Source organism: Orcinus orca, chromosome 7, assembly GCF_937001465.1.
Source record: "Orcinus orca chromosome 7, mOrcOrc1.1, whole genome shotgun sequence".
Classification (NCBI taxonomy): domain Eukaryota; kingdom Metazoa; phylum Chordata; class Mammalia; order Artiodactyla; family Delphinidae; genus Orcinus; species Orcinus orca.
The window spans coordinates 117,847,131-117,873,688 of NC_064565.1; the positions used below are offsets into that span (position 1 = coordinate 117,847,131).

A 26,558-nucleotide genomic window follows, 5' to 3' on the forward strand; every position below is an offset into this window, starting at 1 on the left:
CTGTGGTGCTGGGTGAACAGACCAGAAGTTCGGCCTGGGCTCTTTTTCTGGTTTTTCTATGTTTAGTTAGCCTTTACCCACATACATTAATCTCCTTGAGGTACGGTTTCTTCTTTTCAAAGTAAAGTAGCATCATTCTTGAAATTAATGGAAAAATCTCTATTTTAGGGACCATTTAAAGGGTTAAAGATAACATCCCAATTTGGAACTAACTAATAAAAAACTGTAAGGAGGAAAACACATAGCAAATATCACTGGTTTGCAACTTCAGCACATTGGCATAATTATTATTAAACAAATAGGGGAAATATACCGGTTTAGTCTATAGACTCAGCACCGTTAAACTTTCCCATGTGTTTCAAAGTTTACCTCAACATAAAGACTGCTGCTAACTGTCAGACCTTCCTGACGGCCTGTTTCTTTTGCAGGTACGTGTAAAGTGTATTTTCCTGATCCAAACAAGCTTCATTGCTTTCAGCTAACTGTCACCCCAGGTAATATTCTTACATGTGTAAGTATTAAAGTGATTTTCAAACAGCAAATTCCAAAGGCTTTTGAAATCTATAATATTTGGTTTGATTTGTCCTCCAACTTTTTGAAAGTTATGACGGTAATGACCATTCCATATGAAGACAGGATACATGCTGTAGTCCAATAAAGCATAGGGAAGTGCTCTGAGGCATGTGGCGTGTACCCAGGAACTAGGTGCAGACATTAACGCCCCCAGTGAATGACGCCGAAGGCTCCTGGTGTAGGGTGGAGAGTATGAGCTCTGAGGACATAACTGGATTCAGATCCTGCTCTGCCATTTAGCAACAGTGTGGCCATGGTTAAATTGCTTAATAACCTCTCAGCTGCAGCCTACCAGCTACAGAGTGGGGATCATATAGAACCTATCTCATGGGACCGTTTGGAGGATTAAATAGATAATGGGTGTGAAGCACTTCAGCCCGGCCTGTTACAGGCACCAGGAAGGAAGCAGATTACCAGCTGTCCTTGTTAGCACTGATCAAGTGTCCAAGCTCCAAGTGCTCCGAGCTGGTAGGTATTTCTCCTTGGTCACGCTGCGCAGCTAGAGGGAGGGCTTGGGTTTTTCCTGGTTACAGTGCAGCTCTGGGAGTTGCACGTTTCAACAGTGCAGCCCTCTGGCTTTATGTTGACAGTGGGTGTCATGGCCAGTGGAGCTGCTGTGGGCTGGCTGGTGAAGGAAGAAAGCAGGACAGAGGGAATTAACAAGAGGGGAAGCAGTGTTGTGGAGGAAGTGGAGGGTGTTATTTTATTTGGGGGAGGGAAAGGGAGTGAGAAACTGAGAATAATGAGTCACTAGCTAATTTAATTAAAAAGTGAAAGAATGCAGAATTTCAGTAGGTGGTAATGAACCCACAAATAACCCCTGGCATTGTCTCCCTGCAGGTAGGATGGTTTTTTCCCATGGAAGATGTTGTATTAGAACAGGAGAAATCCCATTTTCAAAATGTGCTTGAAAACTTAAAAAAATTCATTTAGTTTGTGTGGTGGTTCTACAGACGACTCTGGGGCGTATCCATAAATTCAGTCTGGTACCATTTCCATTTCTAAGATAAGTGAGCACTAGGGTAGAGATACTAACATCAGAACATCGTTGTCAGACACAGGCGTTCCACAAGCCTGAGCTCGAGAGAGGACTGAAGCTCAGGACTTGTAACTGTGAAGTGATGGAGGTTCTAACCATTCTTTGACCACCTTCATAAACACATTGCAAGCTCTGCCCTTTTTAGTGAGGGATACTGAGCACACTGTTTCCAGGTGACCAGAGGTCACCATTATGAATGTCAGTTACTCTTACTGTTAAGCATTGCAGGGTGTTTTCAGAAATTGTGGCAATTAAGATCGGTTCTCTGTTTACTAAGTAGTCTCACACTTGAGGGTTTGTAGTAAAGATATTTTCTTCTCTCTGCCTTTTTGGGGCATTTGTGAGAGCTTTGTGATTCTCAGCTATTCAGAACCGTGTTTGCTTTTGCCGGGCTTGTTACTGGCTTACATGAGTGAGTTTGTGTGGAGTCCAACCAGCCTCTGGATAGGTCTTTTGTTTGTTTTTTAACTGAATTTTTTTTACTAAATTACATGGATGTTGTTCTTATTGAGATTATGTCTATGACGCCATCTTTGATATTATTCTTGAAACTGCAGCACGATTGTTTGTTACAGTTTTTGTGTTCGCTCTTCCATCAAGTAAAGAAGGAATTTGTGTTTTGATGCCTGTAACTGCTTAGTACTTGAGCATTTATATTTGTGGAAGTGCTCACATGGAGTTTTGTGTGGCGTGCTCTTCAGGTGCTGTGTGTGTGCCCATGTTGTGTGGTGTCAGTGACTCAGAAAGCTGCTGTGGTTCTTGTCCTTTGTTATTAAGTGAAGCGTGGCAGAGATCCGCCAATGCTAAAAACTTGCCCAACATCCTGGTTTTTTAAAAAACTTTTTGGAGTCATGCTCTTCTTAGTTATTAAAGAAAAATAGGTCTGAGTAGTAAAGTTTTAACAGTATATGGAGCAGATGGTATTGAAACTGGCTCATTTGCAGCCAGTAATACTGGGGCTGAGTCTGAAAACTCAATAATATAGAAGATCTAGATATTTAGGTGGTCAGGGTGGAAGAATTGCATCTGCACTTGAAGCTCAAAGCTCTTCTTTATCTGGCTCCTGGCAAGATAGTTCCTGTTCGTACTTGGTAACATTTTTATAGTTTTGTTTGTTTTTGGAATGTCCCTCATGCTTGGGAATAAATGTATTCTTCAGAGAAAAGATGGAAATGTAATTTGGTGATAGAGGAAAAGAAAAGAAATGAACTTAGAAGAAAAAAATCCCCACATCAACTCACAAAACAAGAAACAATACTAGAAAGTAAAATGAAACAAAACAAAGCAAAAATCTAAAGACTGGCTGAAATACCACCAGAGTCTTCTGTGAAGTTAGAGGGATGATTTGAAAAACTGGGCCAGGTCAGAGTTGCCCAGTTGACTTGTGGAGGTCCCCTCAGCCTGCCCCCACTGTGACATGGTGGCTTGTAGGCAGAGGGGACCATGGACCCTTTTTTTTTTTTATTTTAGTTTTTACTTTTTAAATAAATTTTGCTGAGGTATAAAATTACAAACAATAAAATGTACTAACTTGAACTGTAGAGTGTAATAAGTTTTGCAGAATGGATACACATCCCTGTGTAACCACAATCCCAGTAAACATCTTTCCAGCATTCCCAAAGTTCCCTTCTTCCCCTTTGCAGTCAATTCCTCACCCCCTGCTACCCACCCAAAATTGCTTTCTGATTTCTCTTATCATAAATTAGTTGTGTCAGTTCTTGAATTTCATATAAATAGAATCATATTATATATTCTTATTCTCTGGCTTCTTTCATGTAACATGTTTTTAAATTCATATGTATTGTTGTGGGCAACAGTATTGGTTGTATGAATATGACCTAATTATTTACCTATTGATGGGCACTTGAATTCTTTCCAGCTTTTGGCTGTGATGAGTAAGACTGCTCTTAGCATTCTCATACCATCCAAAGTTGTTTGGAATATTTTCTCATTAGTCTACTGATGTCTGTGGGATCTGCACTCATGTCCCTGTTTTCATTCCTGATGTTGATTTATTTGGATCTTCTATTTTTTTCCTTGATCATGTTAGCTTGAGGTTTATCCAGTTGATCTCTTACAAAGAGCAAGCTTTTGTTTTTCTCAGTTGTTTATCCATTTTATTGGTTTCTGCTGTTTTCTTTATTATTTCCTTCCTTATACCTTGGGTTTAATTTGCTTTTCTTTTTCTGCTTTCCTAAGGTGGAAACTTAGATTGATTTAAAAAAAAATTTTTAAGCAATGTTGATTGAGCTATAAGTTACATTATTTTAGTCAGCGTAATGCTTCTGAGTTTCATCTATGTGGTATTTTGTATCTTTATTGGTGGGCTGTATTCTATTGTATGGGTTTTATTTGTAACAGGTTATAACAGGCTATTGATGAACCTTTGTGTTATTTCCACTTCTGGGCTGTTGTGAATAAAGCTCCTGTAAACCTTTGTGGGCAGGTCTTCGTTTGCCAACGTTTTTTATTTCTCCTGGCAGTGCAATTACTAGGTTATGTGATAAGAGTAAGTTTAACTGCATAAAACACTGCCATGCTCTTTTCCAAAATGAAAGTACTGTTTTGCATTCCTGCTAGCAATGAATGAGAATTCCAGTTACCCTACATTCTTGCCAATAGCTAGTATTATCAGTCTTTTCAATTTTAGCTATTCTGTTAGGTATGTGTCTCATTGTGACTTTAATTTGCATTTCCCTAGTGACTAAAGATGTTGGGCATCATTTCCCAAGCTTGTTTACTCTCTATCTCCTTTGTTCAAGTGTCTATTCAAATAATTTTACCCATTTAAAAATTGTATTGCTTGTCTCATTACTGAGTTGTAAGTTTTATATACCTGGTATAAGTTCTTTATTAGATATGTGGGAGGTTGTTTCTTTGTTTTTTTGTTTTTTAATTTTATTTATTTTTGTCTGCGTTGGATCTTCGTTGCTGTGCGTGGGCTTTCTCTAGTTGCGGTGAGCACGGGCTACTCTTCAGTGTGGTGCGCGGGCTTCTCATTGTGGTGACTTGTTGCGGAGCACAGGCTCTAGGCGTGCAGGCTCAGTAGTTGTGGCACACGGGCTTAGTTGCTCCGTGGCATGTGGGATCTTGCCCAACCAGGGATCGAACCTGTTTCCCCTGCATTGACAGGCGGATTCTTAACCACTGTGCCACCAGGGAAGTGGGTTTTTTAATGGTTAATAACATCCTTTTTATTATTGTTACATATATTAAAAATTCTGATTGGGGAATTCTATAGCTACATTGTAAATCTTGTATATTTATGTGTATATTCATGTAAGTATGTTTTTAAATGTGTTGGTTATTAGATTTGTCATGTTTTCTTAATTTTAACATTTAATTTATAAAAACTCCCTAACTGATGAGCGTGATAATAAAAGTGCGCCTTACACTGAGTCATGAAATTTAAATTGTTTTATCTGTTATCCCCATTATGTTTGGTTCTTAGCTATTCTAAGCTTTGTTTCAGAGCTTTGGAGTTATAGAAGGAAAAATTTCTTAGTATGAAATAAAGTAAGATTCCCAGTTTCTGAGCAAAGAAATACGGTTAGTAAGCCTGAAACACAGGTTTGGTTCCACACATGAACATTTGGAACAACATTTAAATAATCATGGACGTGTTAAAAGATGCGGAAATGGGTCAGAGCACTGAAGCAGGCCTTTGGCTTGACCACCACCCCAGTCTCACAGTAGTGTGTGTGTAGCTTACTGTTAATGTGTCGCGGTTTCGACACAGAATGTGTGCTCTCAGCCCTGGTGCTTTCTAGGGTGATTTTAGCTTTATAGGGATACCCATCATGAGGGACAGACTTTTCCCTGATGGAGTCTTTTCTTTCAAATCATCCTGGAAATGCAGGTGGCAGTTCTCCCCCCTTCATATATAATAGATACGTGGTGATTGCTCTTGAGACAGTCGGTTATCTGCCTTCACATCAGCTAACTTTTGTTAAGGAAACATTCACTGCTCTTTTCCTTGCTTGCTTGCAAGAACTGTGTTGATGCAATATGTCTCTGCTTACTGCTGAGTAGGTGACATGTTGTCCGATATATACTGTTTTCTGATTGTCCGATGTATACTGATTTCTGCCCTCTGCCTCGCACGTAAAACTGAGGCAAATTCTCTCTTGGGATGCTCAGGTTTCTAGGAGTTGGTGTGCAATTAAATGTCTGACGTACTGTTTTAGAAGCCATTCGTTACCATGGTTAAATATATATTCTTATGGTTACCAGTAAAAATGTGTATAATTATATAAAATATTTAAAAATGACGTGCTGTTTAAATGTTGAGCTTTTTGGCATTGTAAAATCGCCAGCGCCCCTTCATTTTCCTGGACCACCTGATGGTGCCTTTTATGTAGCAGGATTTACCTGTATCTTTTTTAAAAATCATGTTTAGTAAGGTATAATTTACAGACAGTAGAGCCACTGTTCTTAGGTGTACTGTTCTCTACATTTTGACAGACACATACAGTTGTGTAGACACCAACACAATCAAGATACACATAAAATGTTTCCATCAGCTCAAAAGTTGGGCCCCTTTGTAGTCAGTTTCCTCTCCCCACCCCCAGCCCCTGGCAATCATTGATCTGATTTCTGCCCTGTTGCTTTACCTTTTCCGGAATGTCATATAAATGGCCCCAGCCAGTATGTAGCATTTTGTCCATGGCTTCTTTCACTGAGCACAGTGCTTGTGAGAGTCATCCATGTTGGTGCATGTGTTATGATTTCCACTGGCCATCAGTGACTTTGAAGGTGGAGGAAGGAATACAGGTGGCTGCTTAAAGCTGGAAAGTGAAGGAAGTGGATTTTTCCTAGAGCCACCAGAAAGAAATGCAGCCCTGCCAGCTCTTATGTTAGCCCAGTGAGATTCATTTTGGACAAATGACCTACAAAAGATAGTAATTTTTTATTGTTTAAGCTGCTACGTTTGTGGTAATTTATTACAGCAACCAATACAAAACTAATACAGTGCTTTTTGTGTCCTAAGAAATGCAAAGATTTCCTTTTTTTTTTTTTAAGGAGTTTTATAGCTTTAGGTTTTAAAGTTAGGTCTGTGAGCCATTTTGAGTTAATTTTTGCATATGGTGCAAGATAAGGCTCTAGTTTCTTTCCTTCCCCTCCCCTCCTTACTCTTCCTGGGATGAATGGGGAAGTGTTCCCTTCTGTTTCCTGGAAGAGTTTTATGTAGAATTACTATTAATTCTTTATTAAATGATAGAATTCGCCAGTAAAGCCACCTAGGTCTAGTATTTTATTGTTTTGTTTTTGTGGTAAGAGTTTAAGTACTGTATGAATAAAATTTCTTAGATAGGGGTTAACTTGGGCTTCTTATTTTTGAGTGAGCTTTGGTGATTTGTATGTTTCAAAGAATTTGTTCATACCATCGACATTTTCACATTTATTGGTATAAGGTTGCTCTTAACATCTTCTGACCCTTTTAAGTTCTGTAGAGTCTGTGTTGATAATCCCCTCTTTAATTCCTGCCATTGAAAATGTCCGTTTTCTATATTCTTGATCAGGTTAGCTAGAGGTTATCAATTTTATTGGTCTCTGCAAGGAACCAGTTTTCGGTTTCATTGATTTTCCTCTAATATATTTTTTGTTTTCTCATATTTGCTCGTTTTCAGTTTAATTTGCTCGTCTTTCTTTAGTTCTGAAGGAGGAAGCTTAGACTTATGTTGCTATACTTCCATTTCCCCATCCAAACCTTTATCATACAGTCTCATTTACTGTACATTTGTTATAACCCACAATACGTTATTATTTTTGTTTTAGATAATTATATTTTCTTCATATATTTATCAACATATTTACCACTTAACAGCGTTCATTCCTTTTTGTAGATCTGAGGTCCCATCTGTTATTTTTCTTCTGCCTGAAGAACGTCCTTGGATTTTTTTTTGTAGTGCAGATTTGCTGAATGATGAATTCTGCCAGCTTTGCTGAATGTTGAATTCTTAAGTTGACAATTTCAGCATTTTAAGGATATCATTCTACTGCCTTCTGACATTTTTTTTTCTTATAAGAAGTTAGTGGTGGGCTTCCCTGGTGGCGCAGTGGTTGAGAGTCCGCCTGCCGATGCAGGGGACACGGGTTCGTGCCCCAGTCCGGGAAGATCCCACATGCCGCGGAGCGGCTGGGCCCGTGAGCCATGGCCACTGAGCCTGCGCGTCTGGAGCCTGTGTTCCGCAACGGGAGAAGCCACAGCACTGAGAGGCCCATGTACCGCAAAAAAAAAAAAAAAAGAAGTTAGTGGTGATTCTTTGTTTCATTTTATGTGATATGCATTTTATTCTCTGGCTGTTTTTAATGTTCTCTCTTTGTCACAGTTTTTAGCAGTTTTATTATGATGTGCTTTGATGTGGTTTTCTTTCTGTTTATCTCACTTGGGGTTTATTGACCTTTTTGGATCTGTGAGTTACAGTTTTCATCAAATTTAGAAATAACTGACCGGGGCTTCCCTGGTGGCGCAGTGGTTGAGAGTCCACCTGCTGATGCAGGGGACACGGGTTCGTGCCCCAGTTCGAGAAGATCCCACATGCTGTGGAGTGGCTGAGCCCGTGAGCCGTGGCCGCTGAGCCTGCGCGTCCGGAGCCTGTGCTCCACAACGGGAGAGGCCACAACAGTGAGAGGCCCGCGTACGGCAAAAAAAAAAAAAAAGAAAAAAAAAGAAAAAAGCATATATAGAAATAACTGACCAACATTTCTTTCAATATTTTATCTATAACCCCTTTATGGGACTCCAGTTAGATATACGAATGTTAATATCTCTTACCTAGGGACTTCCCTGGTGGTCCAGTGGTAAAGAATCCACCTTCCAATGCAGGGAAGCGGGTTCGATCCCTGGTCCGGGAACTAAGATCCCACATACTGTGGGGCATCTAAGCCCCCATGCCACAACTGCTGAGCTCAAGCACTTCAACTAGAGAGCCTGTGTGCCACAAACTACAGAGCCCACGTGCTCTGGAGCCCGTGTGCCACAGCTGGAGAAGAGAAAACCTGCACGCCGCAACTAGAGAGAAGCCTGAGCGCCACAACGAAGAGCCCACACGCAACTAACACCCGACACAGCCAAAAAAAAAATAAAATAAAAAAATAAATAAAATAAATATTTAAAAAGTATGCATATCCCCAAGTAAAACTTTAAAGAAGATATCTCTCTCTTTTTTTTTTTTTTTTTTTTTTTTTTTGCGGTACGCGTGCCTCTCACTGTTGTGGCCTCTCCCGTTGCAGAGCACAGGCTCCAGACGCGCACGCTCAGTGGCCATGGCTCACGTGCCCAGCTGCTCCACGGCATGTGGGATCTTCCCGGACCGGGGCACGAACCCGTGTCCCCTGCATCGGCAGGCAGACTCTCAACCACTGCGCCACCAGGGAAGCCCCCCCAAAATATATATCGCTTACCTGTATATTCCCTATACATATAAACTAGACTTCCATTGGGGTCAGAAGGTTTTGTTCACTTTTCTCTCTGTGCCTCACTGTGGATCGTTTCTATTTCTGCTGAGTTTTGTTTGTTTTGTTTTTGGCCACACTGCACGGCTTGTGGAATCTTAGTTTCCTGACCAGGGATTGAACCTGTGCCCTTGGCAGTGAGAGTGCCGAGTGCTAACCACGGGACGCCAGGCAAATCCCTGCAGCGCTTGATTGACTCTGAGGCTCATCCAGTGAAGTGTTCGTTTCAGATATTATGTTTTTTAGCTCTTGATATTCTGTTTACTACATCTAAAATGTCTTCTCCATTTCTTTCCTCATGTTCGCGGTTTCCTCTGAATCTCAGCACCCCTCTCTCACAGCTGACTCGGGGTCTGTCTGCAGCTCCGCCCGGCCTGGCTCCTCCTCTGCTCCCAGCGGCCTTCCTCTCTCTGCTCCCCTCGCGCCCCCCCACCCCCACTCTGTCTCCTTTCCCTTGACCCGCTCATCCCCAGGTCCCTGTGACACCACCTGATTTGAAGCGGCCTGCCAGCTGTGGAGCAGCTGGTACTCAGTCCATGTGCCTCAGTGGCTCCTTTAAAGCAGCCGCAGTGTGGCGGACTGGGTACGTGAGCAGAGCTTCCAGCGGCTGCGCGTGGTCCACGCTCCACGTGTCAGCGTGCTTGTTGCTGTGCTGCTGGCGGTGCTTGTCTTCAGGTCTCCGTAACGCCCGCCCCACAGGCTCTCCCTCTTCAGTGAGCCCGCTGCACAGGCGCTCAGTGTCGCTCAGCTTGGCGCCGCGGTTTTCTTTTGCTATATTTTCACCTGAGTGTGGGCAAGCCAGGCCTGTGAGCCAAAGCCCACCCCGGGCCAGTTGTGCAGCCCTCGAGCCGAGAATGGTTTCTACATTTTCAAAGGGCTATTTAAAAAGATAAAAAATAAAACAAAACAGTACATGACAGAGACCTGTAGCCCAAAGCCCCAGGTACGTAGCGCCTGGCCCTTTTCAGAGAGTTTGCCGACCCCTGATCTACAAGGTTATCTTGGCAGAAATTGTGTTTTTCCTGCCCTTAAGTTTAAAATTTGCATAGAGTGTAATTTCCAGTGTGCTGTAAATATTGACATTTAAAGGGGAAAGTATTATTTTACTCTTTAAAATGTTTCCAGTAGAATCTAAATACCATGGCTACACCCACCATCATGCATTAAAAAAAAACATATGTATATGAACAGGCTCCACTTTAATGGTTGGAAAATGTTCGTGGCTGCCTTTTCTCCTTGCACTCATATATTTTTATTTCACTCGTCTCACAGAATTTTATCCTAATATAAACATTCCTCTGCCTATAAGAATTTTTTCACCCTGTCATACTGTTTTGTAACTATATATTTATATTTATTTAAGAAGTTCCTACCACTGTGAGACTCCTGGGTGTTGAGCATCTTCTTTTGAACGATTGTTACAGTTGTTGTTTGTACCAGCTTCTGGCTCCTGGTTTTCTTCTGTTGCTGCCACTGCCCCTCCTGTCCCGTCTCCTGACCCAAGTCGGGGATGCCTCAAGGCTTTGTACTGTCCTTGGACCTCCATAGTCAGGCCCCTGGGGACCTCGCCAGCTCATGAAATCTGGATGCTCTTATACACAGCTCCCAAACCTCGCATGCAGCCCTGACCTCTCCCCTACACTCCAGAAAGATCTGTCCAGAAAGATCTGCCAGCTGCGATCAGTGTCTCCGCTTGGTTGTTGACATGAAATCTCAAATTAATCTCAAATCTGATGTTGGACTTGGCGCACCTGTGCCCTCTGCAGTCTTTTTATCTTCGAGGTGACGGCTCTGCCCTTCTCCATTGCAGGGTCAAACAGCGCAGGGCTTCGACTCCTTTCTTCCCCACCCCACCCCTAATCTGCCAGCAAATCCTGGTGTTGCTACCATCAGAGTATCTCTATTCCAGCTGCTCCTACCCTGCTCCTAACCAGCATGATGTTTCTGTGGTCCTGCCCCTCCTCTGCTCAGGCCCCTCTTGTGGCTCCCTGCCTTGCTGAATAAGAGCCAGTGCACTTAGCAGTGGCCTGCGAGGCCAGGCCTGCTACCTCTGCAGCCGCAGCTTCCCCTTCCCTTGCCTCACCTTCTGGCCTCTGCATGTGCCCTGAATGCATCAGGCGCTCTCATGGGTCTCTCACCACTCTTCCATACCTGGAGTGTTCTTCTCCTGGATACCCTCCGTTTTCCAGCCTTCACTCTCAGACCTCCCTATTTAAAATTGCAGCTCCTCCCACCTCCTGGCCCCTCAGCCCTTTTTCACTTTCTGTTATATGATTAACTTACTTACTTTGTTTCTTCCCACTAGAATGTAAGCTTCATGAGGGCAGGAAGGTCTCTTGCTGGTGGTGCCTAGAACAGTGCCTGACACATAGTAACACTCACCAAATGTTTGTTGGATAAATAGTGATGGTTACTAAACACAATAGCGTTTCATCGGAGATGTATCTGAGAGCGAGAGGCTGCTCTTAGCATTTTTCTGATTTAGTTGATGTGCTTGTGAACGATGTTACTTAATGCCAGAAAGAAGGGGTCAATATCAGTTTTATTCCTTCCTTTTGTCTTTGTAGGTATAGACACTGAGAACTGCTTGTTCATATAAATAAGTAGGCAGGCACGGAAGGTGTTTGTTGTCACTACGTCTTTGTGTCCCTGGACTTCAAAGTTAGGGGCCAAAAATCATACAAGGTATTTTACTGTGGTCTTTCAGCTGATTACTAGATTAGGTTCCTTCTTCTATTTTGTTGAAAGCAAAGAGTTGGGAACCACCTGGCTGGAAATGGCTTTACAAACCCAGTCATTAGAATCCCTTTGTGTTGCATTTTCCGAGGTACGCACCAAAACCACTTTCCTAAGACCTGCCAACCGACCGCTAATCATACCCATCATTCTTCACTTGACGGCCTCTCATGTTACCTGAAATATTCAGAAAGCATTGAGAAAATTGTGATATTAATTTCATCTTACCCCTACCAATATATATTAAAAACTTAGGGTTTACAAAAACTCGTGGCTGCAGATTTAGCTCATTCAGTGTATCAGAAATTTCTGCCGTGTGCATCAGTAGGCAGGACCAGTTCTAACTGCCAAGACTCTCTCTCTGGCGAAGCGTCTAAATTAAGATGTCTCCAACAGCTGCCTGACTTCCGAGTTTAACCCCTAGTGGAGAGGTGAGGTGCAGGGCTGGCACCGCGCGGGGGAAGGCACGGGCCTCTTGCTTCTTGGCACCCTCTTCGCTTGCTTCTCATGGGGGTGAGGCATTCTTTTCCAGTAGTCCCGTGATTGACATTACTAAATGAAATCTAATCATCCCTGCCATCAGGCTCCACGTGTGTCTAACTTCAAGACATTCCAACTTGAACTGGGACATCTTATCTTTAACGCCATGCTTTGCCCTTTACAGAAATGGGTGTAAGATAGGGAAAGGCACAACCCTGCATAGTGCCTCGATTCAAGGAGCTTTACTGTGACCAGTGCATCACACCTTGGTGCAGTGCATCACAGGGAGAGGCTAGATGAGCAGGAGGCCTTCTGTTACAAGTGGGAGAAAGACAGTGAAAGGGGAGGTGGGAAGGGGCAGCTGGCATGACTCCTTGGCCTCACAAGTACTGTTGGGCAGATTGATTTCATGATAGGGCACTCGTGGACACTGGCCATCTAGAAGTGGATTCTGTTAAAGCTGTCAGTGCCCACATACCCCGTGGACAGTGTGTCCTCCCCGCAGTACCCGTACCCTGGCTGGAAGACACTGGCGTATGGTTCCTGGCAGGAAGGAGGGAGTAGGCTCCAGGGCACAGAGGGCTCCCTGTGTAACACAGCGAGATAAGGCGAGTTCTAACTGCGGGACAGACATAAATGTTGACACAATCTCAACGCCCTTAAAGAAGAAAAATGGTTTTTTAGTGGCTGGTTTGAGACCAACAACTTCCTATTAAATGTTCATTTTATATAAAAAGCTGAGGGAAGTGATAAAATGTAATATTGCTGATTTGTTCACGATGATAATATTTTAGAGGAAGTTGAACATTTGTTTTAAAGATGGTGGTAATTTTATCAAATTGTGAAGTTCAGAGTAATTTAACTCCTGTGGGGGGCATTCGTGCTGGAGCGCCCTCTGTTGGCAGCCACACCAGCAGCGCTTGCAACTCAGCCGAGCCCACCGACGGCGGACTCCAGGAGAGGCAGAGAGGTGGGCGGCGCAGCGAGGGAGTTGGGACTGAGCTGTGGGGTCTGCAGACCTGGGGCGGCGGGGGGGACACGGCGGTGCCGCTCTGACCCTGGACATTCTTCTGCGTACCCTCCAGCCCCTTTCCAGAGGGCCTGCTCTGTTCTGAAGGCTGTACCAAGCGCTCGGCCAGCCAGCCCACGAGTGCTGACCGGGCACAGTCGCTGAGACGGTGATTTTGTCTGGCTGGTTCACTGCCGTGTCCCCGGCCAGGGTCTGGAGCAGGGCCTGGCAGAGGGTCCATGCTCAGTCAGTGTTTGCCGAGTGACTGGAAGCCACATGCCGGGCACCGGGGAAAAGCAGTCAGCACAAGCCTGCCTCCCCCGTGGAGCTGATTCTCGTGGGGAGACCAGCGGCACACAGGTGACCGAGTGCTGAAGCAAGGTGGTCACGTGTCATTGAGGGGAGGCACTGGGTGCCGCGGGCCGGGACCGAGGGGCTGAGCGCAGGGAGGGGGCCAGTCTCCCAGGGGAGGCCTCCCTTTTCCCCGAGGGCGCGTGGCCAGTGAGGAGGAGAGCGCTGCAGGCGCCAGTCAGTGTGGGCTGACTTGTAACCGTCAGGTCAGGGGTGAGGCTGGTGGAGTAACAAAGGAGCCCTGCAGTCCTCTTTTTCAACTCTTAATTCTCTGTATTTGCCATATGCTAACATAGTGTTTGCCTTTTGTTTCCTTTTTTTTTTTTAATTTAAAGGATTTTTTTGTTTTGTTTTGTGTTTTTTGATAGATGAGGGTTACTACCAGGGTGGAAAATTTCAGTTTGAAACTGAAGTTCCTGATGCATACAACATGGTGGTGAGTAGCCCGCGCTTGAGCCGCTGTTCCCCCTTCTTGTGGCGGGTGGCCGTCACAGGGCCCGGCAGTCCCCCCGCGTTGTGTCCGAGTGCAGCCCACCCAGTCCTGGGACTGAGCACGAGATGGCTGACACTTGTGTGGTTAATGCCCCTCATCAGCATTCTTGAGAGTGTTAGCGGAGAGGTTCCCTTTCTCAACAAGTGCTTGCGAGTACCGTGTGCCAGTATGTGCTGGGGTGCAGCTCTGCCGGGGCTGGAATTACCCCCCCCCGAGGCTGGCACCTCTGAAGGGGGCTGCCTGGGTATTTCACGCAAATCTTGTTAGATTCTGGCACTGGAGAAAAGAGCATTTTATTTTAAACTGTAGTTTTGTTTATGGTATAACAGCACAATTCCAGAAGTGTATAAAATGTGCGTTTTAGAATTTTGGAAAAGAATAATGACCTGTAGTTTCAAATTATGAGTGATTTACACCCCTAGCTACATGTTGATCCCTCCAGGACCCTCCCAGTAATAACCGTGCCAAGTGCTGTCACATCTGTCTTTGCTTTTAAGGAACATGCCGACCCATTAGGAAGGTGAGAGAAAGTGTAGGAAGTTATCATAAAATGATAAAAGTGGTAAGTAGCAGACAGTGATATTGGTTAATAATAGGAGAATGCTTTAGAGGAATTCAGAGAAGGAAGAGAGAGGGTCACTTTTGGAAAGTGGTCGGGGCCAGTTAAGCTTCTGAGGAGAACTAGAATTGGAGTCGTCCTGTCTCGGGTTGGCTCATGCACAACTGGGGCGGGTGTTCTAGGTGACGAGGACGTCTCTGCAACTGTGTCAGTGGGTATGGAAATGAGAACTGGCAACCTGTGTACAGGTCAAGTTGACCAGGTCTACTTGAATGAAGAATCAGGCTTGGGGAATAGTGGAGAGGTGAGAAAACTCAGATTTGGGGTTTTGGGGGCATTTTCACTGTGGCTGTGAGAAATCACTGAAGGTTCGGAACAGCACCGCACACCCCTGAGTCGGGCGCCGGAGTGGGCGTGGTACGCGGGCCCTCTCCATCCCTGAGCTGCCGAGGTTGGCACGTGGCCAGCTCTGCCGATGTGATATACATCTTTCCCCCCGTGATGTTCCTCAGCCTTCTCTGGCCTGTCGACTAGGAAAGAAAAATCTGATGGTAAAGTTCAGTCTCCTGTTAACCTGAGGCTGTGGGAATCGGGCACAGCGTGTGTCCCGTTGCTTTCCCTGCAGTAACTGCTCCCTCCTTTTCTGACAGGGGGAATCACCTGCTCCCCGCGACCTCGGCCCATCTCCACCGCCCAAGTCTAGTTCAGTGGCTCTAACACTCGTTTGTTTAAAGCCAAACTTTTATCTATGGAAATTGATCTTTACTGGGCTACTGTATTAAAAGTTCTTTTGGAAATGTAATTTATGAGGATGGAAGAGTTAGCAGTCCAAGAAAAACAAAAAATAAATTTAATTTTTAAGTGAAGACAGGAAAATATGCATTTCAGGTCTTTGTCAATCCAGCCAACCAGCCACCCGCTGAGACTTCCCCTATTTCCCTGATCACCAACAGGGGAACCTGGCCTGACAGAGCACTGCACTCCCTCAGGTGAGAGCAGTTTGAGAACTTGGTTTAAGTGCGCACATATTAAGGATTTGGGGCTGTTTTAATGGTTTCTGGAAACAGCCCGACGTGCGGTACTTAAAACTCTAGACTCTCTAACCTTCTGGACATATGCCATATCCGTGGGTTACTCACCTAGAGAATGTTAAAATTAAAGGGCGGTGAGTTTGTGACAGTCTTCAGAAAAGCAGTGAATTTGGCGGGGCTGAGAACCGTGGTTCGGGTGCACTGGCATCATTTAGTGGCAGAGTGTCTTTTTCCAAGTGTGAGGAGAAAGCAAAACCTCAGAAACGTCAAGGAAGGAACAGAGTTTGTCGAGGGCTTCTGTGTGTCAGGTGCCTCCACTCAGTTTTACCTTATGTCACTCTCCAGTAGTTCTCTCGGTGACATTAATGTTCATATCTTTCCCATCAGGAAGTTAGGGCTCAGAAAGGTAAAGTTAAGAACTTGTTGGCTTTGCCGGTCTAGGTGGCTCAACTGCCAAAGCTGATTCTTGTCCAGAGCTGCCCGGCTTCCTAATGTGTGTCCTTCCCACCGCACCTGGTGGCCGGTTGGTAGTGAGAAAATGTTTGTCATACTCCCCGTTTAAGAAGCAGAGGAGTAGGAAATGAAATAAACAGAGGATAGAAAGCCACTGAGCCTCCAAGACACTTTTCCTGTATTAACTGGTGGCATATAAAGACCTTACATTTCTAGGTTTTAGTTTCTGTCTCCTTTGGAAAATTTCTAAATGATGGGCTAGTCCTGTTTCATCGGGAAGGAGACCCATGTTCTCCAGCCAGGAAGCCCTGGGAGGCCAGGCCCTCGGGGCTGTATCCAGACGCCACCCTGCTGCCGTGAGGGCCTCTCTGCCTCTCATCCAGGCAGAGGTGGTGCAGCTGCCTTACCAGCAGGCCAGTGAGGGTCACAAGCTCACGCAGGGTGCACAGGGCTGCCCTGCCTCCAGGGTGCGTGAGGTAAAGTTCTTCAGTGATACAGAGGTAGTTCTGTTCACCTTTTCTGCGGTTAAGCTTTATCTACAGAATTCTTCTTAGCGTCTTTCTTCACTAGACCATCTGCTCCCTGAAGGAGGAGTCTGGAGGTGTCTTAATCTCACTGTATTTCCAGTGCTGGGCGGGGGCTGCCACACCAGGCATCCCGTGCTTGGCATGCTCTCTGCCCCCCAACAAGTTTATGGTGTTGCAGATTAAACCAGCATATGAAAGGTTACAGGCAAATGGGTAGAGATTATGAGGGCAGACTTGAAGGAATTCATGTTTCATCTGGATGAGGAGATACAGCCAGTTTTTAGCAAGTCAGCCTGAAAGGGCTTTGCGGAGCTTTCTCAGGATTCATTTGCTCTAATGCCATAATTTACATGATTTCTGTACTTCATGAGGAATTTGTTTTTAACCCCTAACACTTATAGTTCCTATAATTAAGGTCAGTTATTAAGGTTGTGAATGAAAACCTTTTAAGCAGTAAAGTAGATCATTATTTTAGAATAAACTTTTTTAGAACAGAAAGAATACACCTGTTTGGTGCCCCCTCACCCCTCACACCCCTCCGCCCCAGCAGCTGAAAGGCAGATTTCCTCGGGATCTTTGTCCTTTTTTCCCTGAACTTTATCTCACAGTCTCCAGCTGCCTCATAATCTCTCTCAGTCCTAGAAATAGGCTGCAATGATTGACTGACGTTTAATGAGCTCCTAAAATGCGCTGGGTTCTGTGTCAGACACTGTAGGCTGGAGATGAGAGTCGAGCGGCCTTTGAAGAAGCTAAGTCTCTGGACACAGAAACAGTGACGAACCAATGTGATGGGGATGCCCGGAGGAGGCCTGAGTGCAGATGGCAGCTTGGCTGTGATGTCCCAGGCCTCACGATGCTCCCATGGCATTTTGCTGTGAGTGGTCAGAGGAAACCGTGTGCTGAAGCAGGAGAAAGGAATGCGGCTTTTCTCTCCCCCTGGAAGTGAGGTTATGTGATGCAACCAAATCGAGTAATGTGACCGTGACCAGCCCTGAGAGGGGTCAGGAAGGGCTGCCCTGCCACGTTTCCAGAAGGAGGAGAACCGGAGGTACCACAAGTAACACTTGAATACCCAGTCACCCCTCTTCTTTTTATGTAATTTATTATACTCTGTGGAAAATTGAGAAAATACCACTATGCAAAAATAGAATATTAATCACCTGTTATCTCTCCATCCAGAGATGATCACCGTTAACTTTTTGATGTATGTTATGCACAATATATAATCATACATACGAGTGGGATCACGCTACACATAGCTTGGTAACTTGGGTTTTTTTTATAGGACAGTATGTCATCATATCGTGAGAACGTATGTTATCACGTCACTTAATATATAATGACATCATCATTAGTAAGAACACTTAATTGTATGATGTATCATGGTTTTAAACTAATCCTTTATAGTTGATCACTGGCTGACCAATATTTTGATTATATGAACCAGACTTTATGTAAGGGGCAAAATAGTAAATATTTTAGGCCTTGTGGACCATATATGGTCTCTGTCGTATATTCTTTTTTTAAAACAACCTTTTAAAACTGTAAAGGCCATGCTTAGATTATAGACCACGTGAAAACAGGCCTGGCCTTATTTGGTCCATAGGCTGTAGTTTACTGACCCCTGGAATAAGCAGTGCTGTGATACATGTCCTAGACAGCAGCTTGTGCATGCCTGCCGCTGTCTTTGGATAAATTCTTAGAAGTGGAATTACAGGTACTGAGTAACTGATGCTAATTTTAAGGCTTTTTATTAGTACTATCCAGTTACCCTCCAGAGAGTTTTTCCAGTTGACATCCCCACCATCAGTGTTTGAAAATTCCCTTTTTCCTAAACCCTTACCAACGTGGGATATTTTCATTATTTTTTTTCTTTTTGCTATTTTGGGAGGAAATAAGTGGTATCTAAATGTCATTTGAATTTTCATTTCTTAAATAAGTAGGATGCTAAATTTTTTTCCTACTTATTAGCTCTTTATGTCTTTTATGAGCTGTTGTTATGTGCTTAGCCCTTTTTTTCCTTTGAGGTATTTTTTTTTTATTATAAGAGTTCTTATATAGAAATTATATGAAACTTTTTCTTAGTTTACTTAGCTGTGCTGTAAACATTTTCCTGTTTTTCTTTTTTGTTGTTGTTCTATAAAAGTTTGTGGGTTTTTTTTCACCACTGTAGTCAAATCTACTTTTCCTTCTTGAATTTTTCATGTTGTGAAATGCTTAAAACAGACCTTCAGACCCCAAGATAACTCATCCACGTTTTCTTCTAGTCCTCTTAGAGTTCTGTGTCGTTTATGTGGAATAAAGCTCTAAGTGAATATCTAACTGTACTTTTCCGAATGGTTAGCCAGTTGTCCACTGAAGAATCCCTGCTTTCCCATTGATTTGCACTGCAGTCTTTGTCATATACTAAACCCTTAGCTATGTGATGGGATGGCTGGTCATGCCACCACTGAGGTAGGAGGTGGAGCTGGTATTTCTTGGTCTTGCTTTGGGGGCGGTAAGGGTCTACAAGAATGGTTCAGTTTAGAAAGTGTGTGTCAGAATCCAGGACCACAGTTCTGGTGCAGAGGTTTGCTCTCTTTGTGGGGTACCGCTGTTACGAGGGCCATTGGCCGGGGGGGCGGCTGCACCAACATCTAACTGTGGACGGTGTGAAGGGACAAGGAGGAGAGGGGCAAGTGCAGTCGGACCCTTGGAGCCGCGTGGACACTTGGCGGGGTGACTGTGTGTTGGGGCCTCAGGGGAGGGAGGGGGTGAGCCTTCAGTCCCTTCAGATCCTGAGTTGGTGATGCGCTCTACCCAGTAGGTTACCTGCGTTCAGTGTTCATTAGAGAGATTTACCAATATGTACAGCGCCAGTGACGCTGACCTTCCCTCTTCAGCCTGAAGGCCCTGCTGAAAGTGCAGGCTGTGCTAGCATTCCTTCTGTCGAATGCATTCCTGTTTACTTGCAGGAAAGCAAATGAGCATATTCAGTTGATCTCAGCTCACTGTGAACCTAAATTCTGTAATCCTCAGACGCCTACATCTGCATGGTTGGATTAATCATTTTGGGGAGTCTAGGTGACATGACATATTTGACATTCTGATGTCATGGTGTTTTGAAATCAGGAAGAAAACTTACGAGGGTACTGAAAAATATGTTTGTTTTATACAAATAAGGAGCTGAAACTATTAGAGTACTAGAAATAGTACAGGAGAAGATCTGGATGGTGAAAGATTTTCTAGATTGGTATCAAAGATAAAAATTTGATGACGAAGGTTTCGTATCTGTGAGATGAGCTGTCTGGTGAGATTCTGTGAGACGACTGTCAAGCTCCTCAAAGCAAGGCCACCTCGCGGTGGAACTGGGCCTGGGGAAGAGGCGCACCCGCTGCAGGTGGGTGGGCTCACGGCCTCTCTGGAGGCGAGGGCACTTGGCGCTGAGTGCGCAGCCTGCTCTCTGGCAGCCCCTCCCCTTCCTGGCCTTCATCCTGGGGAAATATCATGGATGCGAATGAAGACAGCGTTGATCCAGCAGGTTTGTAGTGGAAGTGGGAAGCAACCTAAACGTCCAATGATAGGGAACTGGCTTGTTAAATACTAGTGTTTGTACCGTGGAATGCACAAAAGCCCAAAGTCATCTGAAATGGTGACAAAAATAAACGTGGAAAAGAAATGTATAGCACATTTCCCTACTTCCGTAAAGAAAAATGAATGTGCATCACACGCACCTGTGTGTCGCCTAGAACAGAGGCTCCAACATGTGCATCAGGTGTTACTAGAGATTATTTCTGGGGAGAGTTTTATATTCTCTATATCTGTAGATGTGCAGATAGCTTTCCTTTTTGTTGTTTTCTTAGGTGAGTATGGATTGCTTTTAAAACAGAGTAATAGTAAAAGAACAGTTTTATGCAAACATGCTTCACCCTGAGTACTGCTGATGTGCCTCATTCCCATGTACTTGTGTTCGTTGTCTCCTCCTTTAAGTATAAAGTGGGCTAGGACTTGCACCGAGAAGAAAGTAAATGACAACCACGCCTTCAGAGACACGCACAGAGGGGGCCAGCGCCGCCGTGAGGGGCAGTATTTCAGCCATAGCTCAGCTACGTAGCGTCAAGGAGGCCGCGGGCTCCCGTAGGCAGTGGGGCCTGGAGGCTGCAGAGCTCCTCCCCGGAGGGCGCCGTGGCTCCTCCTGCACAGCCTAGGCCCAGGCAGGGTCAGAGGACGCAGAAGCCCAGCCGCCGGCAGCCCCGGGGCCTGCAGAGGGGTCCTGTTCGGGGTGCGGGCAGGCTTTACCCGTGCGAGTGGCGCGGTGCATGCAGTGTGCAAACACTGCTGCGGGGGTGACGGAGCCGGTGCCTGCTGAGCCATGTGAGTGGTGAGACAAGGCCCTGGGCGGGGTACGTGGAAGGCTCTGGAGAGCCTGTGATCTCTTCCTTCTGTGTTGCAGCCTCCTAAAGTGAGATGCCTGACCAGGATCTGGCACCCCAACATCACAGAGACAGGCGAGATATGTCTCAGGTGAGTTTATCTGCGTTCCCGTCTTCCGTGTTGTGAGCACCGTGTGTGAGTGATGGGCTTTCTACACGGTATCTCCCCCGAGAGGAGACCTTGAGGCTGGGCCGATGTTAGGGAGGCTTCTGGCTGCACTCTGCGGTCCACCCAGGTGCCCCCGTCGAGGGCCCTTACCCTTTTCCCTCCGTCTGGCTGATTTTAGCTAAGAGGGGAGAATATGAGTAATGGAATCCAGGGTGGGGGGATGTGGACGGGAGGCTTCAGAAGACCCAGGCACTTGTATTTAAATGTCCTCTTTCCCAAATCGTCTGGATGCGCATAGGAGCACTTTCGTAGCAGGATACTCTTTCCCAGTCGTGCCTGGGTCCCCACCCTTCCAATGGCAGATGGTCAGGGGTCAGTGACTTCCTGCCGCCTAAGCTTGCTGGTCACTAACGTAGAGAACTGGAGGAGTTGCATAGAGTGTTGGTTGTTGTCGTTTTTTAGTAAATTTAGCTTGTGGGCTTTATTTTTCTGCGTCTTGCGCTTTCTCTGGTAGGGCAGTGAGGTTAACTTGTAGAGGCTCTGGTGCTGGACCCCCGGGCCAAGCCCCAGCCCCACCACTGCCAGCTTCGGGACTGCGGGAACCTGGAAAGCAGGCAGACAGGGTTTCTCCGGTGTGTCCTTTGCTTTCTTACTGTGAGCTAGTCCCTCCTCAGGCCCTGCCTCTGTGTCCTGTCCTTTTACCCTCTTCTCCCCACACGTGCACTGTGACCGCTCCTCCCTGCGAGGACAACCATTAGGATTCATCTCCCCATTTTAGTTTGTATGTGGAGCCCCCTGTTCTTTCATATCAGCTTCATTTTTTAATAGCTAGTTAACGGGAATTCCCTGGTGGTCCAGTGGTTAGGCCTCCACGCTCTCACTGCCAAGGACCCAGGTTCAGTCCCTGGTTGGGGAACCACGATCCCGCCAAAAAAAAAAAAAAAAAAGTTAAAAATACACTTTATAAGTCAGTCATCCTCCCTTTTAAGTATCTGTCCTTTAAATATTGAAACTTTAAAAATCTATGATCTTCAGGTCCAGATTGTAAGTGGTTTCTGGTCCGGCCTTGTCTCCCCAGGCTTTTCACCTGTGCCCACTCTCCTGGGGGCTCCCCACACTCCACTTCCTGTCACGTCCCCTTCTCCGGTCAGAATTAGGTCCAGAGAGGGCATTTCTCTACTCACTTTTGCAGTCTTCTGAGAAATCAGATTATTAGCAAAGTATAATAGGAATTTAACAGATGGTTAAATGTAAATTTGGTTAAATTTGTAGTTAAATTTGGTTAAATTTGTAGCCTGCTACAAAAGACAGAAACTTTAAAGGAAAATCATTGATAGGTTTAGCCACATTAAAATTAAAAATACAAAAGCACAAAATTGAAAGAGAAAAGATCGGCAAGATTACATCCTTTGTATGTAAACAGTCCTTTCAATCAATATGAAAACGATGGGACATATCCACCGGAAAATGAGCATTGCCTACAAGTAGGTGATTCATAGGAGAAACACAGCGGGTGGTGAGCGTCTGCTTGATGCTCAGTCTCCTTGGTGATCAGAGGACACGTGGAAGCAAGGGGATGCCGCTCACCACTTCTCAGACTGGCAGATACAAAAGCAAAGTGTGTGTGAGAACAGGCTCCCTCGTTCCACTGGAGAGTGCGTGTACCTGTACACCTTTCATTGGTCCTTCAGCCATAAGGCCTACATTTAACTTGTATATACCCTCGGACCTGTCAGCTGCACCTCTGGGAATTTAACTGAGGGAAGTAGTGTGCCAGGTTTATGTACAAAGACTACCTCTTTGTGAAAAACTAGACAGTGTCCAGCGATGGTTTTGGACATGGCATCTCCTGAATAAAGGAAATGACGTGCCTGGCGCTCCATGGGGTCTGGTCTAGTCACAGGGGTGCTTTTTGCTTCTCTTAGTGAGACTTGCCCTGCTCCCACCAAGGGCCCACACCCTGCTCTTGGCTCAGGGCCAGCAGTGCTATGTCTGTGGGATTGGAGGGACCAGGGCCATGAACCCGGCGGTTGCACTTCAGATTTTTGTTCTCCTAGAACCTGAGTTTCCAGTGTAGTCCCTGGGGCATCCTCTGTCCCCTTTCCTGTACCCTCTCTGATGGCCACGTGGCTGTCACCTGAGCTCCCTCGGGACTGCCATCTGCTCAGGCTGGGCCTGAACCTCCGTGGTGTCACCCTGCCCAGATCTGCGGCCCCCAGACATGGGCACACCTGGCCTCCAGGGGCAGTCCTGCTCTGTCTGTGCTTGTTGACGGGGAAGCTCAGAGGGCGCTGACTGGTCGCCCAGTCTGCCCGCCTGCCTTCCATCAGCTAATGTTGGTTGAGCCCAGACACAGTGGGGAGCAGTTTGCGATCTCTGCTTTATGGGGTCTGCCAGCTGGTGGGGAGACAGGCACTAAACAAGTAAACAAGGGTATAGCTAAAATTGCAATAAGGTCTATAAATGAAAAGGATAAGCTAGATCAGAAATAATTCTTTCCCCTGTCTTAGTAAAGAAGTCTCTCGTTGGATCATATAAAGCACCAGGATTGGGCAGTTGGTTCCCAAAAAGTTATTCAAAAGTTGTAGAGATTTTATCTCAACAACTCACTGATACCTCTGCAGGGTGGAAAGACGTGCCCCGGGCAGATGGGATTAGGGTGCATGATGGGAGTTTTCTTTTTGGTGCTCGAAGTAAGCTGTAGGTTAGTTTTATTTATTCTAACTGATCTTCATGAGCAATTAAGATTATGGCATTGATTCAAATTCTGCATATTTGTGTTTTCTCCTGATCGTCATTGATTTTTGTGAATTTGAACGTGTTCTGATTCAAAAATTTTCTTAACAGTAACAAGTATGACCTGGAAAGCCTCACACTGACGTGTTAGCTTAGGAGCTGTTAGGTTCAGGTGAAAGCAACAGTGTGATATAATTCAACAATGCCAAGCTCCTTTTTTCACCAGAAGGAAACTAGGCAGTAAGTGGTAATTTTTCAAAGTATGGAATGCTTATTTATATGAGAGTATATGCTGTGCATTTGCAGTTGATAGAACAGTCATGAAAATGACTCTTAGGTCAGCTCACATCACGTACCCCTGGAGCCCACGTGACCTTCCCTGAGCGTGGTCCTCCCACCCATGGGTGAGCACCTTCCAGAATTTTGTGTTCATCTGCTTTTATTTTTTAAACAGCTATTAAAATCATGTGCTAGGTGCTCACGTGGGTGAGTCTACAGCTCCATCTGGGGGCGCGTGCCCTGGGGCGGGTGCTGCCCTGCGCCTTGGTTTCTCCTCTGTAGCATGGGACCCCTCCCTCTTTGGTCTTGGGGCACTGGGTGAGTGTTGGGTCCTGCTGACACACAAACAGGAAGCTCCGCTGTCATTGTTGTCACCATCCTTTTCTGAATGTTAAATTGACAGATGCGCTCTGTATGTTCTGATTTAAGCATGCTTTTCCCCTGCTGAGTGTACAGTACATAAAAATAACACTCGCGATTAGACTGGAGGACCCATACAGGCGTGAGGCAGAGAAGGCCTTCTGTGGCGACACAGGAAACTGTGGAGCCACAGAGGAGAGACGGACTGCATGAGACGTGCACCTCCGTTCCGACAGAAATCACGCTGAGCAGCTCGCGGGACCGGAGCCTGCTCCCTGCTGACCGCTGTGCCTTTCTGTGTCTGTTTCAGTTTACTGAGAGAACATTCGATTGACGGCACCGGCTGGGCCCCCACGAGGACACTGAAGGTAGCGTGTCCTTTGCCCACAACTCCCCGGATGCCCCTCCATCGGCAGCCAGCCTCCTGTAAGGACAGCGATGTCCACGCTGTCCCATCTGCATGGGTGGACGGGCCCACGCTGCCCACCCGCCACCGCCTGCCTTGGGCTGCTGGCCAGGCGCTGGCCCTGCTCAGCTCCTTTGCCCCCACTTCTCTTCGGTTGGGGGCGGGGATTAGGGAGTCGGGTCATCTCCTCTCCCCTCTGCCCTTTACCGTTTACGGTTTGTGCTTCGGTGGTTTACTGTTTCTACCCTCGTCTTGCTATTCGCCCCAGTCTTTGATAGTTGTCTCCCCCTTTAAGCAGTGGAGACTCGCCAGGCATGGGTAGAGACGGAGGAAGGAAAGGCTGGATGTTCTGTGTCTGCTCTGAGTTACACTGGACAGAGGAGGGGTGGCAGGGTGCAGCCAGGTGTGCTGCACGGGGGCCCCTCTGCTGGGGCAGGGGGTGGAAAGGGGAGCCACAGGGACTAAATAAGTGGCCCCAGTTGCTTCTCCAACATGGCTTGAGTGGGTTTCGGGGGTGCGTGTCGTGGGTACCCACGTGAGGCCGCCGGCTGTGCTTCGCCTCAGGGCTTTTCCATGGTGCTGTCCGTAGGCACCTGCAGTTTCTCCCCATGCCTGACCTTTTATCAGAAGGAGTCAGGACTTTTGGGCAGTGTTCACCTAGTAGTAAGCAGCTACCTGACTTTTGCCATCTTCTTTGCCTGAGTAGTGAACTGGTCCCACACGGTCGTAGCCTCTGCCTGTCTGCTGAGGGATCGATCCTGCCCAGAAGAGCGATCGCCTGGGACTGGGTTTAGGGGCAGCCGTGTTCCCAGCCTGCACTTCAGCACAAAGGCGTGGTCTTCTGAGCCAGTCACCGTCTTCCCTGGTGACCGTCCTGCTGCTCTGACACTGATGGTCCCACCTTTCAACTTGAAAGGGCCGTGGGCCTCCAGTCAGCCTGTTTGTGAAGCTCTGAGAGCCGTGTGGCATATCACACGTGCCGTCTCCCTGCCTCTCTCTCTCGTAACGTTTTTCCACACATGTCCACTTTGGCTCAGTCAGGCATGGATTACAAACGCTGTCCCACCTAAAACCACTCGTAGGTCTCAGTCTGTGCCAAGTGCACAAAAAGCGAGCAATGGCTGGTAACAGCTGCTGCGCTGGATGCTGTCCCCCAGGTTGCAAGGGGGAGCCTGAGATTAACTTTCTAGGCCCTACGTTTTTTTTTTTTTTTTTTTTTTGCGGTACGCGGGCCTCTCACTGTTGTGGCCTCTCCCGTTGCGGAGCACAGGATCCGCGGCATGTGGGATCTTCCCAGACCGGGGCGCAAACCCGCGTCCCCTGCATCAGCAGGCGACTCTCAACCACTGCGCCACCAGGGAAGCCCTAGGCCCTACCTTTTAAAATAACTCCTGCAGAAAACTAACCTCTTCCACTATATGCTGACTTAACTGGTTCATCTCTTAGAGACCATCCCCACCTGAAACTTGTTTTTGTCTTTCTTTCTCATTTCAGGATGTTGTTTGGGGATTAAACTCTTTGTTTACTGTAAGTATGCTGACCAGAAT

The 26,558-nt window shown here is 46.1% G+C and overlaps 1 protein-coding gene across 3 annotated transcripts in view; it reads left to right on the forward strand.

Annotated features, from left to right (window-relative positions):
- UBE2F (ubiquitin conjugating enzyme E2 F (putative)) overlaps positions 1–26,558 on the forward strand; it is a 52,030-nt gene that overhangs the window by 19,126 nt on the left and 6,346 nt on the right. For 2 of the 3 annotated variants that reach the window (XM_004262549.4, XM_049712408.1), the window contains exons 4-8: positions 429–494; positions 14,015–14,082; positions 21,142–21,212; positions 24,916–24,973; positions 26,506–26,538. In XM_004262549.4, coding sequence (XP_004262597.1) covers positions 429–494; positions 14,015–14,082; positions 21,142–21,212; positions 24,916–24,973; positions 26,506–26,538 — 296 coding nt within the window. The remainder of the gene's footprint in view (positions 1–428; positions 495–14,014; positions 14,083–21,141; positions 21,213–24,915; positions 24,974–26,505; positions 26,539–26,558) is intronic. The other variant, XM_033424353.2, reaches the window with a different exon arrangement.